Raw genomic sequence first — 21,301 nt, forward strand, 5'->3', positions numbered from 1 at the left:
GAGCAACGGTGCCATAGATAGAGACAGCGAGGCTGAGATTGAAATGTGGTGATGGATCACGCAATGAATTTTGAAGTTCACCCATCCGGACAGAACCTTCTGACACATGGCAGCGGTTTGTATGTCTGCAAAAAATGGCTACGGGGAGCAGTAATGTAGAAATAGAGTTGCTCACTCAGTACAAAAAATAAAAACACCAAGCTCCTGGGAACTGGGAGCAGGAATAGCTTAAGTGACTGTTAGAACATCAACAGTACAGACCCTTCGGCCCACGATATTGTGCCAACCCTTTCAATCAGAACCTCCTGTCCCACATAGTCTTCCATTTCTCTTTCATGCAAGTGCCTTTCGAGCCACTGATCCCCTGAACCTAATTCTGCTTCTGTGTCTTCGGGGAGAAGGCAGGACAGTGGGGTTCAGAGGGATAATAAAACGGCCATGATCAGATGATGGAGAAGACTTAATGGGTGGAATGGCCTAATTCTGTTCCTTTTGTCTTTTGGTCCTAAACGTCCCGAATGTATTTGCCTCTGCTGTCAATCCTGCCAGTGCGTTACACTCATCTATCACTCTGTATGGGGCAGGGGTAACCTACCTCTGCCATCCCCCTATGCCCGCTTGTCTGTCAGGTTGACTTCTTCCACATGACTTCAGACTCTGTGTCTGATACTTTCCTGGGTTTTCTGGACTACTCTGACCCAGAAACCATGCTTCAATGCACTGAAGAGGAAATCCAGGCCCTTTAATGTGTGAGAGTTAAAAAAAAAATTGGTTCCTTAGTAAGAAAATGACTGATCCTTTACCTCATTCCTTTTCTGACAAATTCCCCTATCCCTACTTTCTGCTTTAAATTTGCTCATGCTCTGTTAACCATAGAAAAGTACCACCCAAAAACAGTCCTTTTGGCCCATCTAGTCTGTACTGAACCATTTAAACTGCCAACTCACATCAACCTGCACTGAGGCCATAGCCCTCCAAACCCCCTACCATCTATGTACCTATCCAGACTTCTCTTAAACATTGTAAGCGAGTTTGCATGCACCACTTGTGCTGTCAGCTCATTCCACACTTGACCCTCTGAGTGAAGAGGTTTTCCCTCATGTTCCCCTTAAACTTTTCACCTTTTACCCTTAACCAATGACCTTTAGCTGTAGTCCCACCCAACCTCAGTGGATAAGCCTCATCTAGTGTTCTGGGAAAGAGAATTTACAAGAAATAAAATCGTCAATTATTGTCCCTATTTCAAATACTATGGATAAATTCAAATCTTCTGGGAAAGAAAGAAAATCCTCCCAACATCTGTGTATTGCTAGGAGTATAAAAGTAGGGAAATTTTGAGTAAACTTTAAAGGGTGAATGGGTACTGCATACAGTTCTGATTGAAAGAATTTAAAGATTAGCTTTGTCATATTTGTCCTGATGAAAGGTCTTGGCCCAAAACGTCGACTGTTTATTCCCTTTCAGAGATTCTGCCTGACTTGCAGAGTTCCTCCAGCACTTTCAGGTTCAGGTTTACTGCAGGTACATCAAAACATATAGTGAAATGCATTGTTTACATTAACAATCAATACACCCAAGGGTGAGCTGGGTGTCACCACACATTTCGGCGCCAACGTGGCACGCGAGTGTTGCTCAAGATTTCCAGCACCTATAGAATCTCTTGTGTTCAAACTCTGGTAGTGTGATCGATGTTACAAGATTGGACTCCTGTAGTACTCTTCATTACATTGTAGGTGGAAGAAAGTAGAACGGATTAGATCACCAACACTAAACCTCATCAACTCTACGATTTGAACGGATTAGAATTGGTTTTGTGGTGAGGTTCCGCCTGTCAATTTGAATGTGGTGTGACACTACCATCTAGTGGTGACAAACGTTATTGCATACAAATTCAGTTCAATGCAGTGGAAGAATTTAACAAATCAGAATACATTTCCAGACCGCGACATCTCATTATTTATTTATTTAGAGTTAGAACGCAAAACAGGCCCTTCTGGCTCACCAAGCTGAGCTGCCCATCAACCCGTTGATTTAACAAGTCATTGGGTGTATTTAAGGCAGTGATTGGTTCTTGATTAGCAAGGGCATCAAAGGCTATGGGGTGAAAGCAGGGGAGTGGGGATAACTGGAAGAATTGGATCAGCCCATGATTGAATGGTAGAGCAGACTGGATGGGCCAAATGGTCATCTTCTGCTCCTGTATCTTACAGTCTTAACTCTTACCTAATCACAGGACAATTTACAATAACTAATTGATCTCCTAACTGGTACGTCTCTGGACTATGGGAGGGAACCAGAGGAAACCCACATGGGAAGAAGGTACAACTTCCCTATGGGATTTGCCAGAATTGAACTCTGAACGCCAATGGCCCAAGCTGTAATAGCATTGCACTAACTCCTATGCTACCGCAGTGCCCCGAATTAAAGGCTTTAACATATATTTAATTTTAGCAAACAATTGATGTAAACGCATTTTTGCACAATTTGAAACATGTTAGTTTGACAAGTATATATTTATTGGCTTTCAGTCTAAAATTGCTTTATTAAATTATAGTTGGCAGCATAATTAAGGTTTATTAAACAGTAGTTGCATAGCAAATGGATTCAGTTTTTGCATGACAATTACATGCATGCTTTTTCTTGTGCCCCTTTTGAGTGCGAGTGCGATGTCTGGCAGGCTGTACGGTGACTAGGATGTCAATGTGGCTGCAGTAATCCGGCGCTGAACGAAGACCGATTAAGCAATAATGTCAGAGTAGAACGTGACGCAGCTGAGGATCGGCTCTCTGAGAGATGAGAATGCACAGCCCAGTATGCTTCAGACAAGCTGCTTGCACTCTGCTGCTGGGGAGAAATATGTCAGATTCTGTGTAATTCAGTCCCATGCTGTTTGCGATGCCCGTTACCTGCACAGGAGCTGAAGCATGCACACCATGAATCATCCTGCTTCCATCCCTCCTGTGTACTGTTTGGCGCATCCTGACTGAGTGACATTAAATTTGAGACTGGGATTCGAGTCGGCACCCCTTCTGTGGCCCTACTGGAGGAAGCTCTTTATCAACAGAGAGGCTAGCAAAATGCTATTGCCACACCAGGGACTTGGGTTCAGTTCGCACCACCATACGTTCCTGAGGAGCTCGTGCCTTCTGAAGTTCATTGTCATGGATCGCAGATTGAAGTTTATTGTCAGGGATCACACGTGGAGCTGTTTGGATAACTGCAGGAAGCTAACCAGCTTGTTTTGGAGCTAGAAGGGCGAAACGCCAGGAGGGGGCAAATTCACCGCTGTTCCTCATTTGAAATCTCTTTACGATCCACCTATGTTCTTATTAAATGCTGAGCAGCCTATGGTTTAACTCCACGTCTGCCCTTCAGCTGTGGTGGAAAGACCTCTAATTGATTACTTTCATTTTGATTAGTGGAAAGTAATTAAATTAAGCAATAATAATACACGGGGAATTAGCTTGTTAATGAGGTCAGATTGTGGAAGGACAATAATGTGGTTGTATGTCATGGTGACAAACTCCTTATCCATCTTCACCCACCCACTGCCCCCTTGACTGCATATTCTGTCATCTCTCATTTGTCACACTTGCCCTGATCCATTCCATTTGTTGTCAGGGAGTCATTGGTAATGGGACAGACTCCTTTCGATGGGCCAAATGACCTGAGTTTGCTCCTATGTCTTATGGCTTTTCCTTTTCTTACAGCATTTCACCCCCAGTGTCTATAATTCCTCCATCCTGTTTGGTTATTGAAATATTTTCTAGTTAGGTGGTGAGTTAATATATTGTTACATGTGCTGTGTGTGGTAAGTGTATTTTGGTCCAGAGGAATGTTGTTTCGTTTGGTTCTATATATCCAGAATAGCAAACCTTTAGCTTTCTGGGGTCCAGGTCCCACAGCGTACTGAAGCAACTGTACCCAGTGTTTGGACTACGATTTAAACACGATGGCAAATCGAAAGGGTCGGGTACAGGCCACATCAAGGAGGCAGGGCCCAAGCCTCAGAGTGACTGAACCTGATGTTTGGACTATTTAGGCACTGGAGCAGATTGAAAAGTTCAGGATCTCGGGGCCCAAGGCCGGTTCCGCTTGCTGCTCTGCTCAGCACTGAACTAGGGTGTCTGGGGACGGATTCTCTGTGGACCTCAGTTCAGAACTCTCTTTGCTTGTGTTTATTGTTTGTACAATTTGGTTTTTTTTCTCTCTCTACACATGGTCTTTTTTTTAATGGGTTCTTTGCTTCATGACTGCCTGTTAGGAGACAAATCTCAAGACTGTATAATGTATACGTACTTTATAATAAATTTACTTGGACCTTGCACCTTTATAACCTACCTTTCTACCTAGCAGATCTTCAAAACAGAAGCAGACTGATTGTCCTAGTGTCATAACTGAGGCCATGCTGGCTTTTGGAGCTCTTCATTGCTGTCACCGTCACTGCCCAATTTCATCCATGTAACATAGCCTGGCTCATCCATCCATGTTCCCTCTAGCCTTGGAATGTTTAGTGCAGGTTCATTCTTCTCCTCTCCAATAGTAGGTAACCTCTGTTCTTCCTGCCCCAGTTTGTATCACATTCCAGACACCATCACTCCCATGATTGTTCTTTGATATTGATTTTAATGTTTTCAGTTTATCATTTTTCTTCCTGTGACATCCAGCTCTGAAAATCAATTTCTTTGTTCCTCTAGTGCACTGACTGGTGTCCTTTCTTCCAGCTGACTGCACCCTGCTTCCTAGTCTCCCCCCTCAAAACTTCTCATCTACCTTTTTCTGTTGCGATGCATGTGAAAAGCCACCACTTTTAGCCAGGCTTTTGTTCTTGTCTGGCTTGGCATCAGCTTTATTGTGTTCTTCTCTGTTCTGTTAATGGTACTGAATCGTAAGAAACTGCTGTAGGAAATCCAGGTTTCTCCTTGAGTACAAGCAAGTTTGATGCTCTGTCAGTGGTTTCACAGGCCAATATCATAGAATACACACAGTGACACTCCTGGCCCATCTAATCTGTGCCAATCTGTTTCCCTGCTTGGTCCCATCTACCTGCACCAGACCGTAGCCTTTCAAAGCTATCCCATGAATGTTCCTATCCAATCTTCTTTAAAATGTTGCAATCAAACCCACATCCACCACTTCTGCTAGTAGATCGTTCCACACTTGCACACCAGAGTAAAGAAGATCCCCCTCAGATTCCCCTTAAATATTTCACCTTTGACCTTTGATCCATGACCTTTAGTTCTAGTCTCAGTGGAAACAAACTGCATGTGCTGAGGAAGTGCATTGAAGATGAACACTGAATACAGTTTTAATCAACTGGTCTTTCATGAAAGGCTGTAAACCTGAAACATTAACTCAGTTTTTCTCCTCTAATACTGCCTGACCTGCTGACCATTTTTACATTTGTTTTACATTTTGGAAAGGACTGTGTAGCTTATTATGCAAACTTAGCTGTTGTTTCTGCCTATTCCACAGAAAATCAATTGGATGCACCAGCTACTGACCTGAATCCAACAGCAAAAGTTAAAGATTTAGATTAGCTTTATTGTCACATGTACATTGCAGCATACAGTGAAATGTGTAACATTTCCTACTTGTTCAATTGCCTGTCTAAATGCCTCTTAAACATTACTACCATACCTGCTTCTACTCCTCTCCTGGCAGCAAGTTCCACCCCTGGCAGCAAGTTCCACCCCCTACCACTGTCTAAAATAAAATGGGTTGCTGCAAAGCTATTACAGCTCGAGTTGTTCCGGAATTGAGAGTTCAGCTCCAGTGCTGTTCTGTAAGGAGTCTCTTTACGTTCTCTCTGTGGAATGTCCGGGTCCTCTGGTTTCCCCCCACGGTCCAAAGCCGTATTGGGTAGGTTAATTGGACATTGTAGAAAGGTTAGCGTTAATCAGGGGTTGATGGGGCATTGTGGCTCGACGGGCCAGAAGGACTTGGTTTGAGCTGTATCGCTAAATAAGAAACAACACAGTCCAGAGATTGTGCTGGGCAGCCCGCAAGTGTTGTCATGCTAACACAACGTGTCCACAACTTAGTTAACTCTAACTCATGCATTTTTGGAATGTGGGCGGAAACCAGAGCAGCTGAGTAAAACCCATGCGGCCACAGGGAGAACGTACAAGCTCCTTGGGGTCAATGGAGGGAGTTGAGCCCAGATTTCTGATGCTACAGAAGCGTTATACTATCTCCTACGCTACTGTGCCCACTGAGTTTGGGTCTAATTGTTGTGTTTCCATTGCCTCCTGTAGGAACCCAAACCCAATGCCAGCAGCAGGCTGATGAAGAACTGGCTGCAGAACTCTTCACCCAAGAAGGAAGTGGCAGACACAGGAAGACCAACGCCAGTTAAGGTGGAGACTCCAAAGAAAAGAGTGGGATTAATGCACATGTGGCTCCAGAAGACAGAGGAGCCTGTAGCCAAGAAACTCCACACAACGTGAGGCCTCTGATATGTAGTTAGCACGTTGAATGTTTACACGTTGGAAGTTAGAAGTTAATTGCTGATTTAATTGCGGCAAGTTTGTTTGTTCTTCACTTTGATCTTTATGACGTTGTACATTCCCAGAAGGGAAAATGCAATTGAACTGAAGCAAGTAAATAGCCAGCAGTTCTTTCACCATCTGATGAAAAGAACGTGGCTAACTTGTTTTAATAGACTACTGCATTGACAAGATTAGTTGTTCCTGTGATTTAGTTTATTAAAAATTGAAACTTTTTTGCTTTAAGCACTGAATTCATTTCATTCTTTATTGGTGCAAGTGTTGATGTAATGATTCTCGAACATGTACTGTTGCTTTGCAATAATTAAATAAAAGTCTCCCTGTACTTTAATTGTGTGTTAATCAGAATACAGTGCCAGAGAAGGGGAGCATGAATCATCAAGTCTGCACTGAAGAGCATGTCTTACGCGGAGAGGTTGAGCCAGGTAGGGCTTTGCCCTTTGGAGCAAAGGAGGATGAGCGGTGACTTGATAGAGGTCTATAAAAAGTTAAGTATGAGTTGAATGGAAAGCAGATTTTTTCCCCCAAGGTGGCAATGGCTAATACAATGGGGCACAATTTTAAGGTGCTTGGGGCAAAGTATAGGGGGTGATGTCAGAGGTAGATTCTTTTTATAGACCCAGAGAGTGGGGAGTGCATGGAACACCCAGCACCGGGGTTGGTGACAGAAGCAGATATATTTGGGATGTTTAAGAGACTCATAGAGTCAAAGAGAAGTACAGCACAGAAGCAGAACCTTTGGCCCATCTCATCCGTGCAGAGACTTTTAGGCACTCAAATGATAGAACAATGGAGGGCTATGTAAGAGGGAAGGGCTAGATTGATCTTGGAGTAGGTTAAAATGTTGACACAACATTATGGGCTGAAGGGCCTGGAATTTCTATGTTGCACGTACTGAGTATGTTTTGGAGAAGTGAGAGTCATCAGAAATTTCTGCCCTGATTCTGTACTTTAGACATGTGGATGTGTGTCAGGTCTATGGTTCATGTTAAGCATCTTACCTTATCTGTAGTGTGGTGTTTCAAAGTTCAAAGTCCATTTAATTGTCAAGGTATGTATACAATATATAACCTTGAGAGTCATCTTCTTACAGTCAGCCACAAAACAAAGAAACCCTGAAGAACCCATGATAAAAAAGACTGTCGTACCCCCAATGTACAGAGGGTGGAAAAACAGATCATACAAGAAACTCAGGCAAGTAATTTTCTGAAGTCAGAGACTGTCCAAATAAACCTCACTGGAGCAGTGAACTGAACCAGCCCTTCCCTCAACTTAGGCCCTGACACCCTTACCTTTACAATCTGACCCAGCACTTAAATCGTCGAGTTCAGTTATTTCAATATGCTTTGGGGCTTGGACCCCACTGCCTTGATTCAGCATGGTGCTTAAATCATTGTCCAAAAATTGGGTTCATCACTTCGATATGCTCTGAGCCTTCCCCCCCGCTGCCTCAATTTGGCCTCAATCTGACCTTTCTGATTTGGCCTGGCGGTTAAATCAATCGAGCCTCAGGTCTTCCTCGATCTTGGTGACGGTCCCACTGCCTCTCCTCTCCTCAGTTCTGCCACATAGCATTGTCTCCTAGACCAATGGGAAGAGATGAACAAGAAAGTCTGCAGATGCTGGAAATCCAGGCCCCACACACTAAATGCTGGAGGAACTCTGCATCCATGGAAAAGAGTACAGTGGACGTTTCGGACTGAGACCCTTCATCAGGGAAGATGCAGGCTGTTGCTTGCGATGACTTTTTAACAGAAAAAGAGTGATTAAGGAAGTATTTAGTCGTTTTATTTGTTTCACTGGCCACCAGCCAGAAGTCATTGAGATTCACCAGCACCACCTTGAACTGGAAGACAGCTGGGACTCGGCCATCAGTGTTTTTCTCTTCATCTTTTCTCCGGCAACACTTGGAAGTTGGTAGAAACGTATGACTAGCATAAAACAGTGTTAAATGTGTACACAAATCCTGGAGTCTGCCATTAGAGCATTTGATTAGCATTGTGTTGTACTGCAGAGGCAGAGCATTAGGACCCTGTGGGAATGATAACTGATGGGTGTACTGGTCTTTAGTAAATTAACAACCAGCAGGAGATGTAGAATGAACACAGAACAAGGATTTAGTGTGAAGCTTTAATTAGCTGTTTGTTCTCAAACAAAGGAGGAAATGATTAGATTGGGCTGCTGCACATTTCTCTGCTTTACATCCACACTTTGACCTGCTGCTGCCCTGTAACCTCCGCCCTCCTTTCCATCAATGTCTAATCCCTTCATAGTCTGGTAGACCTGTGTTAGGTACATGTTCTGCAGGGACCCAGTGGATGCAAGTGATACATTTGCATTATAAAACACCACCCGTGCTCAGAAGTGCCTCAGTCACACAATCAATCCTAGAGTATTAGTGTTGATATCAACACAAGCCTCCTGCATTTCATGATCTTTTGAGGTACTTTAATAGAGCCGGTTTAAAAAAAATCAGAAGAGGGGGATGAACTGAAACTTGGTGCAGCCACGGCAAGGGCTCAGTGGGGAAGGCCCACAGTGTAGGGGTCTTCCACTACTGGATAGGGAAAGACCGGCTTGGGTGAGGAAACCCTCAATTATTGTAGTAATATCCCACCCCAGGAGACCATGGTGCTATTGATGTATAGGAATGTAAAAGAACAGTACTGGAAGTATTGACTAGGAATGAAAAGGATTCAAATGCTTTATTCTGTAATTTTTTTTTTATTATGAATGAAGTTTATTTTATAAAAAAATAGCATCAGAATAGAGCACTGGTAGCAATAAGGCTATAAAATAGAAGCAGGATTAGGCCATTTGGCCCATCAAGTCTGCTCCCCATTTCATCATGCTGATCCATTTTCTCTCTCAGCACCCACCTCCTGCCGTCACCCTGTATCCTTCCATGCCTTGACTAATCAAGAATCTATCAGCGTTTCCCTTAAATATATGTGAAGACTTGGCCTCCTCAGCTGTCTGTGGTAATGAATTCCACAGATTCACCCCCCTCTGGCTGAAGCAATTCATAGAAACATAGAACACCTCCAACACAATGCAGGCCCTTCAGTCCACAAAGCTGTACTGAACATGTCCTTACCTTAGAACAACCTAGGGTTCTATTTTTCTAAGCTCTATGTATCCATCCAGGAGTCTCTTAAAAGACCCTATCACTGCTGTCGCTGGCAACCTGTTCCACACACTCACCACTTTCCGTGTTTAAAAAAAACTTACCTCTGACATCTCTGTACCTACTTCTAAGCTCCTTAAAACTGTGCCCTCTCATGTTAGCCATTTCAGCCCTGAGAAAAAGCCTCTGACTATCCACATGATCAATGCCTTTCATCATCTTGTACAAAAGAAATAAGAGCAGGAATAGGCCATCGAGCCCATCCCGCCATTCAATAAGATCATGGCTGATCCATCTCCCTGCCTTTTCCCCATAACCCTTAATTCCCTTACTATGTAAAAACCTATCTAGCTGTTTCTTAAATATACTTAGTGAGGAAGCCTCAACTGCTTCCCTGGGCAGAGAACTCCACAAATTCACCACTCTCTGGGAAAATGTTTCTCCTCATCTCCATCCTAAATCTTCTTCCCTGAATCTTGAGGCAATGTCCCCTAGTTCTAGTCTCACCTACCAAAGGAAACAACTTTCCTACTTCTATCGTATCTACCCCTTTCAAAATTTTGTATCTTTCTATAAGATCCCCTCTCATTCTTCTGAACTGCAGAGAGTGTAGTCCCAGCGACTCAATCTGTCCTCATAGGTTAACCCCTTCATCCCTGGAATCAACCCAGTGAGCCTCCTCTGCACTGCCTCCAAAGCTAGTATATCCTTCCTCAAGTAAGACCAGAACTGCACACAGTACTCCAGGTGTGGCCTCACCAGTACCCTGTATAGTTGCAGCATGACCTCCCTACTCTTGAATTCAACCCCTCTATCAATGAAGGCCAACATTCTGTTTGCCTTCTTAATAACACGTTGTAACTGCAAGCCAACTTATTGCGATTCACGAACAAGCACTCCCAATAGTCCCTCTGCACAACAGCATGCTGCAATCTTTAACCATTTAAATAATAATCTGTTCTTTTATTATTCCTTATGAAGTGGAAAGTCTCAGATTTACCAACGTTGTATTCCATCTGCCAGACCTTGGCCCACTCACTTAACCTATCTATATCTCTCTGCAGACTCTCCACATCCTCTGTACAATTTGCGTTTCTACTCAGCTTAGTGTCATCAGCAAATTTTGCTACACTACACTCAGTCCCCTCTTCCAAATCATCAATGTAAATGGTAAACAGCTGCGGGCCCAGCACCGACCCCTGCGGCACCCCCGACTGCCACCAGGAGAAACACCCATTTATACCAACTCTCTGCCTTCTATTGGTTAACCAATCCCCTATCCATGCCAATACACTTCCTCTGACTCCATGCATCCATATCTTATTTATAAGTCTCTTGTGTGGCACCTTTATCGAATACCTTCTCGAAATCCAAGTATACGACATCCACCTGTTCCCTTCTATCCACTGCAGTCATTATGTCCTCAAAGAACTCCAGTAAGTTTGTCAAACAGGACCTGCCCTTTCTGAATCCATGCTGTGTCTGTCTAATGGAACCACTCCTTTCTAAATGTTTCGCTATTTCTTCCTTAATGACAGCTTCAAGCATTTTCCCGACTACAGGCGTTAAGCTAACTGGCCTATAGTTGCCCATCTTTTGCCTACATCCTTTTTTAAAAAGTGGCGTAACATTTGCTGTCTTCTAATCTGCTGGGACCTGCCCAGAGTCTAGAGAGTTCTGATAAGTGATTACCAACCCATCTACTATAACCTCCACCAATTACTTCAGTACCCTGGAGATGCATCCCATCAGGCCCTCTAGTTTGCTCATCACTTTCTCCTTGGTGACAGTGACTTTTATCAAGGTCCTGACCTCCCATTTTGTCCATAACATCCTTCTTTGGCATATTAGACGTGTCCTCCACCATGAAGACCAAGACAAAATGCCTCAGCCATTTCCTTGTCACCCAATATCAGTTGTACACCTCTATCAGGTCATCTCTCATCCTCTGTCACTCCAAGGAGAAAAGGCTGAGTTCACTCAACCTATTCTCATAAGGCATGCTCCCTAATCCAGGCAACATCCTTGTAAATCTCCTCTGCACCCTTTCTATGGTTTCCACATCCTTCCTGTAGTGAGGCATCCAGAACTGAGCACAGTACTCCAAGTGGGGTCTGACCAGGGTCCTATATTGCTGCAACATTACCTCTCAGCTCCTAAGCTCAATTTCACAATTAATGAAGGCCAAGGCACCAAGGTTAACCAGAGTCAACCTGTGCAGTAGCTATGAATGTCCTATGGACTCAGACCCCAGGATTCCCTCTGATCCTCCATACTGCCAATAGTCTTACCATTAATACTATATTCCGCCATCATATTTGACCTACCAAAATGAACCACCTCACACTAATCAGGGTTGAACTCCATCTGCCATGTCTCAGCCCAGTTTTGCATCTGTCCCAGAACAGATCCCTGAGACACACCACTGGTGACTGACTTCCATGCAGAATATGATCTGTCTACAACCACTCTTTGCCTACTGTGGGCAAGCCAGTTCCGGATCCACAAAGCAATGTCCCCTTGGATCCCATGCCTCCTTAGTTTCTCAATAAGCTTTGCATGGGGTACCTTATCAAATGCCTTGCTGAAATCCATATACTATTGCTCTACCTTCATCAATGTGTTTAGTCACATCCTCAAAAAATACAATCAGGCTTGTAAGGCATAACCTACCTTTGACAAAGCCATGCTGACTATTCCTAAACTTAATATGCCTCTACAAATGTTCATAAATCCTGCCTCTCAAGATCCTCTCCATCAACTGACCAACCACTGAAGTTAGACTCACTAATCTATAATTTCCCGGGTTATCTCTACTCACTTTCTTGAGTAAGGGAACAACATCTGCAACCCTCCAATCCTCCAGAACTTCTCCTGTCCCCATTGATGATGCAAAGATCATCACCAGAGGCTCAGCAATCTTCTCCCTCGCCTCCCACAGTAGCCTGGGCTACATCTCGTCTGGTCCCGGTGACTTATCCAACTTATCCAAGTTCCTCCTCTCTGTTATAAAAGGGCACCCTTCTATTCTGAGGCTATGCCCTCTTGTCGTCCTTTTACCTGACTGACCCAATTATCCACTCTTTACTGACACATCACTGTCTTGATTTCTGTATACTTCAATTAAGTACGTGTCTTTTGATAACTTAGGAATTTTTAAAATTTTAACAGTACTGTGTAAGAGGAGTTCTACATAAGTATTCTGATAAAGCCAGAACAATCTTTTTTGTTTTCTGTCTGTAGTTTCATATTGAGCAACACACACAAAATGCTGGAGAAACTCAGCAGGTAAGGCAGCGTCAATAGAGGGGGATAAACAGTCGACGTTTCAAGCCGAGACAATTATCAGCACATTCTCTTGCGCTTAAGGTTTCATATACTCTTCACCCTCACCAATGGTTCTATCATCAGCTACCAACACCCTTCAGTTTAATAGTTCCTTGTTTTTAATCAAACGATGAATCCCCTTGGGATTTATATTTGTATTAAAGACTGCAATACAAACAAGTGTCAAAGCACTCTGTAATTTTCTAAAACCTAGGAAGCCAGTAGCGTCTGAGACACAACCCTCATTATGTTTTACTGCAAGCTCTGTAATATTGTCTTTCATGTTCATCTGTTCAATCCATCCTGCAATTATTTCACACTTCTCATACTGCAGCAACCAAGCAATCACCAGATCACTTGATAGCAACCAGCACAGCAAATTGACATATAGGCCCTGCATTACTAGTAGAATAATAAAACACCGGCAGAGAATTAACACAGTGGAAAGCAAGTCTAACAGAGTGAAGAGCTAATTTTAATTTTATGTACTAAATAATTTCTTTCAGCTAAGATTCATGACTTTCATGATCTTCGGGCTTGCCTACACACAGTGAAGTCTGAAAGAGGGCTAACATTGAAGCAATAGGCCAAGTGGCCCTCTGTACTGTTGTAAGTTCTCTCAATTGAAATGTCTCAAGTGTAATGCAACATTGTTTTTTTGCAAGTTTATTTTTTTTAATGTACTAATTTATGTGGTAGTGCAAATCCTAGTATGAAAATTTGTTCTGTTTTAAGGTGACTGGAGGAAAGTACAAGGGTGATGTCAGAGGTAAGGTCTTTACACAGAGCATGGTGAGTGCATGGAATACAATGCCTGGGGTGGTTATAGAGGCAGATATATTAGGGGCATTTAAGAAACTCTTGGATAGGCACGTGGATGATAGAAAAATAGAGTGCTATGTAGGAAGGGTTAGATTGATCTTAAGAGTGGGTTAAGAGGTCAGCACATCATGGGCTGAAGGGCCTGTACTGTGTTGTAAATCATAAACAAGAAGAGATCCTGCAGATGCTGGAAGTACAGAGTAACACAGCGTTAGAGGAACATGGACTGTTTGTTCATCTCCATAGATGCTGCCTGACTGGAGTTCCTCCACATTTTGTGTGTGTTCCTTTGTACTGTTTTTGGAGATTGAGGCTGGGAAGAAAATTGGATCTCCCCTGATGAAATGGCAGAGGAGTCTTGATGGACCAAATGGCCTAATTCTGCTCCTGTATTTTATGTTGAAGGACCCAGTTCCAGGGCTCTGGACAAGACAGTGGAGGGAGTCTGCTCACAGGTGCTTCAAACTTCACCTCGGGTGAATTTGTCTTCCTCTGACCAACTGGGTTTCTGCCAGGAGCTCTGCTTTCTTCCTTCAGCCCTAAGACACGTGGGTTGGCAAGTTAACTGACTGGTAAACTGTTCCCTAGTGAGGTGCTGAAACTGAGAATAGAAATGAGATTAATGCAGATCACTGTTGTCAGTACAGCAGTTGGGATGTTATGTTGAAGTTGTGTAAGATGTTGCTGAGGCCAAATTTGGATAATACAGAACTCCTTAGGTGCTTGGAATTAGCTGTTAAATATATGGAGTTGTGCTTGTATCAGTTTTCTGGTAACGTTACCAGGGCGTGAAGAAGTGGCTGGTTTTGTCATAGAGGTGGAAGGCCCCAAGATGGAAAAGTCACTAAATAGAAGCTGAGAGCATTATTGACTACATATGCAGTTTGGAGAGCAGGAAAACCTGCAGATATATTGCCTCTGTTCCGTGCACACCTTTCTATTTATATCTTATTTAAAAATGTATAAATAAGATTGAAAGTGCAGAGAAAATTTACATGGATGTGCTGGGACTTGGGGACCTGAGTTATAGGGAAAGGTTGAATAGGTTAGGACTTTATTCCCTAGAGCATAGGAGAATGAGGGGAGATTTGATAGAGGGATATAAAATTGTGGGGTTTAGATAGGGTCAATTCAAGCAGGCTTTTTTCCACAGGTTGAGTAAGACAGAGGTCATAGGTTAAGGTGAAGGTAAAATATTTTTAAGACAAATCTCGTGGGGAACCTCTTCACACAGAGCGTGGTGTGGGTGTGATAGATGTGGGTTCAGTTACAACATTTAAGAGAAGTCAGGATAAATTCATATGTGGGAGAGATATGGATGAGTATAGTGCAAGTGTGGGTCAGTGTGACTAGGCAGAACAGATGGGCCAAAGGGACTTGTTCTACTGTAGTGCTCTGTTGCTGTGGTTTTGAAGGGCTTGTTTCTGAGGTTGTGGGACTCTCCCTCAGAGGAAACACCCGTACCAGAGGCTGAGCAACCCAGAGTTAATCCTGATCCATCCGTCCTGTCAGCACATGCTCTAGTTTCCTCTTACATACTGGTAGGTTGATTAGTGATTGTAATTTACTTATGGTAGAGATGGCTGACAGGTAATAAGAGAGAGGAAGTATGCTGGAAGCTAGGAAAGACTTGGGTTGAATTAATAACTAAACATCCTCTGAAGGAAATGAATAAACACCTACATTTATCCTTCTCATCACTTCAGCAGCACTGCAAGGCTTCCTTCCACAACCTATTCCCACCTTTAGAATTCTGGTATAAAACATTTCTGCAAACACTTTTGAATTGCAAGAATTATTTCCAATTCAGCTCGGATGGCAAAGTGGTAATTTCATTGAAACAGTTCATCGTCAGAACTGATTTGTAATTTAGAAGGCAAATTGCTTTTCTGAAAAGTAGAAATTACAAAACTCAGCAGCAGACTCCCATTGAGAAGTTTAAATGTAATGCATTCTGCAGGAATTGAGAGGGGGGCGGTGCAGGTAGATAAAGACCATCATTTTAAAATTTATTTTATTTATTGAGATACAGCACAGAACTAGCTCTTTGAACCACGCCACCCACTAATCCCCCAACTTAATCCTATCCTAAACATGGGACAATTATAATGACCAATTAACCTACCAAGTGATACATCTTTGGACTGTGGAAGCAAACCCACACGGGCATGGAGAGAACATACAAACTCCTTACAGGCAGCTGCAGGAACTGAACCTGGATTGCCTGTACTGTTAACACGTGCTAACCATTACACTACAACACTATGATCTTGGGTTCCCTGTTACTCTATTGAATGAGCAGAATAAGAATGTTTTGGTCAATTTCTGGTTTTACCACAAGCATCAGAAACCATTGATGTCTGAGGCATTGGTGCTGGGTAAAGAGGATCTCCCATAGGCATGATTATTTTCAGTGCCCAATCCATGTCTCGGGAGGGAGGAGGAGGATGGCATTCTAGCTGTTGTTCATTACTCTTTCTGTACAGTGGACTCTTGCAGGAGTGTGAACCATCAAAAACAGAATGATCACTTAATAAACTGCAGCATGTCAGGCAAACAGCGTGGTCTGTGTAAAGAGTTCTTGCTGAACCACCTTCCTATACTTTATCTTACACAAAGCAAACTGCTGCACGAGACACAAAGTGCAATAGCAAAACTGGTTTGCATGCAGCAGACTACAGGAAAGAAATCAAACCTCAAAACTCGTAATTCCACATTTCATAGATGTTTTTATATATATAATGCCTTTTTATTTAATGTAATAGTCTCATTATGGACCTCAAGGGTGTTTAATTTCCCTCGCTTGCAGGCTTTCATAAGACCAGATCAATGTTAACAATTATTCATTAAACACCTTTACTTCCAAAGGTCTTACACAATGTATGCAAGGCTAACAAAGAACTGATTTTACCCCCTGCCCTACATAAATGGCAATAAAATTTCAGAGTTTGCTCAGAAGATCTCTTGTTATTTCCCTCCCCGAGTCATGAGAAAATCACCCAGACTTCTTCACAGAAGAAACTACCCAACAGAGGCCATGATGACGTCAACAGGAATTTCGTCTTTACTTCGTGCTGTAACCTGCATCGTCACACTCTCCATCAGCGCCAGTCGTGCCCGCACAAGGAGGTCGTGACCCCCACGAAAAACACCTGGAGTGGGGAAGGGGAGAGATTGAGAAAAGCAAGACAGATCAGGCCAAGCCATTTATTTGTGGTACCAGACAGCTGCTTCCCTCATCCACCACATCAACAGCCCCTCTTCAAGTATTTATCCTTACTGCTCATCTCTACCCCTCCCTGTGTAAATTAGTTAAATATTCTCACTACTCTAGAGAAAACAGTTCCACAACTCCCTGTTGGATTGATTACTGATTGCCTTACACTTATGATCTTCAGTTAGGGCTTATCTCAAGCAGAAGCATCTCCTCTGTCTCCAGGGTAATGGAGTGTCTGGAGATGTGTAAACATTATGGACTTCAAGCTCTTCAGCAAATGGAAAATTATCAAAGCCCAAATTCAGCCTACAACTATTGTGAGTAGGACTTGTTCGACATTGCCTCGTGCTGTTTGAGAGGATGCTCCCTTGATGGTAACTGAAAAGGTATAGGGTCCAGAGCACCTTGAACCAAACTACAATGGCCACATTAACACCACCACCATGTTAAAGGCATTATATAAATGCAAATGCCTCTTGATAATCATTTGTTGTAAACTACACACCACATACAAAAAACAAGGCACCCCACACCTTCTCCACTGCCCCCAACAAGAAACATCTCTCGAACATTACTGAAAACTGTCAAAATCAGTTCACAGATGTACTCCAGTAAGTTCAGGAGTCATCAGTTATCTTACCTGCTAGGTAAAGCGTGTGTGAATTCTTATTCTCTGGCACCTTATCTGATCTTTCACATGGCTGCATGCCCAGGAAGTTAACAATGTTATTCACGGCCTCTGTAAATACAAGAAACACCTAGGTTATAATATGCACATATGCTGCAGTTACTGGCCTGAAACAAGCTGCATCTGTCCATAATCTGAAAGGGCAGTAGGTGAACACAGCAGATAGCATAACACTTTAAAGCTTCAGGGAGTTGGGTTCAATTCTGCCGCTGTTTACAAGGACTTTGTAAGCACTCCCCTTGACTGTGCGGGTTTCCTCTGGGTGCTCTGGCTTCTTCCCACACTCCAAAGACAAACTGGTCAGGGTTAGTAAGTTGTGGGCACATTATATTGACGCCAGAAGCATGGCAACACTCAGGGGCTGCCCCCCCCCCCCCCCAACATATCCTTAGACTGTGTTAGTCGTTGACAAAAATGATGCATTTCACTGCATGCTTCAATGCACATGTGTGAAATAAAGCTTAACCTTACTTAGCAGCTGATGTTAAGGATTACAAACGAGCATTTAAAGCAGGAGTTTCCAAGCTGGGATCCACGGAACCCAAGCTTAATTGCATTTGTCCATGGTATGTAACAAAAAAGGATGTGAACCACTGATCTAAATGAATATTCATTGTAGTGCACAGCTGGAATACGATTCATCATATTGCACAGTGCTGTGCGCACCTCAGATCAGGAGCTAGAGTAATTCAGGAGGCAAGCCCACATCCACACACGCACAAATACACAACTTTCCTGCCGAATGAAACACTCGCCCATCAAGAAGGACGACATCGAAGTGACATATTGGATAAATATCACATACAGAAAATGATGAAAATGTTATTATCAACTCACTACATTCTCACACACACCTTCACTCAGCTCCTGCTCAATCTGACAATGTTGTATTTGACGTAACAAGGAGAGACAGGAGATGGCTCACAGCCAGACCACATCCTATGTACAAGCTGAGACAATTTACAGGGAATGGAAAAGCTGAGCCAAATTGATACCTGGCAGTCTGAGTGACACGGCACTTTGTACAATGTGCATCAACTCTGTGTGCAGAGCTGAGATCAGTGTTATTTGCATCATCTGCAGATCAATACCAATTACCTGCTGGCTATGATCGGTACTAACCGTCAAGTGTTTTCATGCTTGACAGGGCAAAAGTCTCTTCTTTCTCACAGGTGTCTCCCACCTCGTCCCAGGCAGCGCTGAAGTTGGGCTTCAGGACTTTCTGTATGTGGTCAGCCACAGTGACCTCTACATCTTCCAACTGAGAAACAAAAGGAACACATTAACAAATGGCCACCATCTGGATACTCATTTCCTCACGTTCAAACTTCAGAACGATGTCCCAGTAACAAGAAGGAATTAGGAAATAAGATGTGATTAACTGCTGAAGAGACCTGGAAAAGTCTCTCCAAAGTTAGTGTATTGTGCACAAGGACCATCAACCTCACTCAATACGTTATTACTGAAAGTGTCACTAGCTGTGGACTCCACTGATGGCGGCATGGCGCAGCGTCCAAGCTGGACTCGTTTTCTGCCAAGCAAACACTGGAGGCAGCACCAAGACATATTAAGACCATAAGACACAGGAGCAGAATTGGGCCATTCACCCATCAAGGCTGATCCCAGATGCCACTCAACCCCATACACCTGCCTTCTCGTCATAACCTTTGATGCCCTGACCAATCAGGAAACTATCAACTTCTGCCTTAAATATACCCTTGGACATGGCTTCCACAGCAGTCTGTGGCAGTGCGTTCCACAGACTCACTACTCTGGCTAAAGAAATTCCTCCTTACCTCTGTTCTAAAAGATCACCCTCAAATTCTGGATGTCACCACCATAGGAAACATCCTCTCCACATCCGCCCTATCCAGCCCTTTCAACATTTCGTAGGTTTCAATGAGATTCCCGTGCATTCTGTTAAATTCCAGTGAGTACAGGCTCAAGGCTGCCAAATGCTTCACAAGTGTTAACCCCTTCGTTCCCAGAATCATCCTCGTGAGCCTCCTGTGGAGTCTCTCCAATGACAGCACATCATTTCTGAGATATGGGGCCCAACACTGTTGACAATACTCCAAGTGTGGCCTGACTAGTGTCTTATAAAGCTTCGGCTTTGCTTTTCTATTCTACTCCCCTAGAAATAAATGCCAACATTGCAACTGCCTTCTTTATCAGACTTGACCTGCAAATTAACCTTTTGGGAGTCTTGTCCAAAGTCCCTCTTACCTCTGATTTTTGAACCTTCTCCCCATGTGGATAATAGTCCGCACTATTGTTCCTTTTACTAAAATGCATTACCATACATTTCCCAACACTGTATTGCATCTGCCACTTTTTCTTGCCCATTCTTCCAATTTATTTGAGTCCTGCTGCAATTGCATTGCTTCCTTAGCACTACCTACTCCTCCATCTATCTTTGTATCATCTGCAAACTTTGCCACCAAGCCATCAATTCCATTATCCAAACACTTACAAACAATGTAAGTAGTGGTCCCAATACGGACCCTGAGAAACACTAGTCACTGGCGGCCAACCAGAAAAAGCCACCCTTTATTCCCACTTGCTGCCCCCTGCCTGTCAGCCATTCCTCTATCCAATCCAGTATTTTCCTGTAAAACCATAGGACTTTATCTTGTTAAGCAGCCTCATGTATGGCACCTTATAGAATGCCTTTTCAAAATCCAAGTAAACGACATCCATCGCCTCTCCTTTGTGCTCTCTGCTTGTTACTTCCTCAAAGAACTCTTAGCAGGTTTATCAGGCAAGATTTCCCTGTACAGAAACCATGTTGACTTTGACTTATTTTATCATTAGTCTCCAAGTACCCCGAAAGCTCATCCTTAATAATAGACTTACAACACTTTCCCAATCACTGAGCTCAGGAAAACTGGCCTATCATTTGCTTTCTTTTGCCTCCCTCTCTTCTTAAAGAGTGGAATGATACTTGCAATCTTCCAGTCCCCCAGGACCTTGCCAGAATCAAGTGATTCTTGAAAGATCATGACCAATGAATCCTTTATCTCTTCAGCAACCACTCTCAGGACTTTGGGATGTAGACCATCTACTCCAGGTGACTTAACACCTTAAGACGTTTAAGTTTGCCTGGCACTTTTTCCTTTGTAATAGCCATGGTACTCACTCCAGTTCCCTGACACTCATGGACCTCTGGCACACTGCTAGTGTCTTCCACAGTGAAGAGTGATACAAAGTACTCATTAAGCTCATCTGCCATTTCTTTGTCCCCCATTACTACCTCACCAGCATAATTTTCAGTGGTCCAATATCAACTCTCACCTCCCCTTTACTCTTTAAATAACTGAATAAATTTTTAGTATCCTGCTTTAAATAATTGGCTAGTTTGCTCTCAAATTTCATTTTTTCCCTTCTCATAGCTTTTTTTTTAAGCTGCACTTTATTGGAGTTTAAAAGCTTCCCAATCATCCAACTTCCCACTCACTTATGCTAACTTATATACCTTTTCCTTGGCTTTTATGTAGTTGCATACCCACCATTTGAGAACAGCTTTTTCTGTAGGACTTATCTATCCTGTGCCTTGTGAATTATTCCCAGAGATGTCAGCCATCACTGCTGGGCTGTCAACCCTGTCAGTA

At 43.1% G+C, this 21,301-nt stretch overlaps 2 protein-coding genes across 8 annotated transcripts in view; one reads left to right on the forward strand and one right to left on the reverse strand.

Moving 5' to 3' along the window:
• Positions 1-6,849, forward strand: part of hmces (5-hydroxymethylcytosine binding, ES cell specific) — a 53,283-nt gene extending 46,434 nt beyond the window's left edge. For all 6 annotated transcript variants that reach the window (XM_059943964.1, XM_059943969.1, XM_059943968.1 and 3 more), the window contains one exon: positions 6,258-6,849. In XM_059943964.1, the coding sequence (XP_059799947.1) occupies positions 6,258-6,449 (192 nt within the window). In that variant the 3' untranslated portion in view covers positions 6,450-6,849. The remainder of the gene's footprint in view (positions 1-6,257) is intronic.
• Positions 6,850-16,494: 9,645 nt separating this feature from the next.
• The window catches only part of copg2 (COPI coat complex subunit gamma 2), a 113,330-nt gene continuing 108,523 nt past the window's right edge, over positions 16,495-21,301 (reverse strand). For both annotated transcript variants that reach the window (XM_059943962.1, XM_059943961.1), the window contains exons 22-24: positions 18,813-18,951; positions 17,643-17,741; positions 16,495-16,937 (exon numbers count right to left, since the gene is read on the reverse strand). In XM_059943962.1, the coding sequence (XP_059799945.1) occupies positions 16,807-16,937; positions 17,643-17,741; positions 18,813-18,951 (369 nt within the window). In that variant the 3' untranslated portion in view covers positions 16,495-16,806. The remainder of the gene's footprint in view (positions 16,938-17,642; positions 17,742-18,812; positions 18,952-21,301) is intronic.

The sequence above is a fragment of the Hypanus sabinus genome, chromosome 19 (genome assembly GCF_030144855.1).
Source record: "Hypanus sabinus isolate sHypSab1 chromosome 19, sHypSab1.hap1, whole genome shotgun sequence".
Classification (NCBI taxonomy): domain Eukaryota; kingdom Metazoa; phylum Chordata; class Chondrichthyes; order Myliobatiformes; family Dasyatidae; genus Hypanus; species Hypanus sabinus.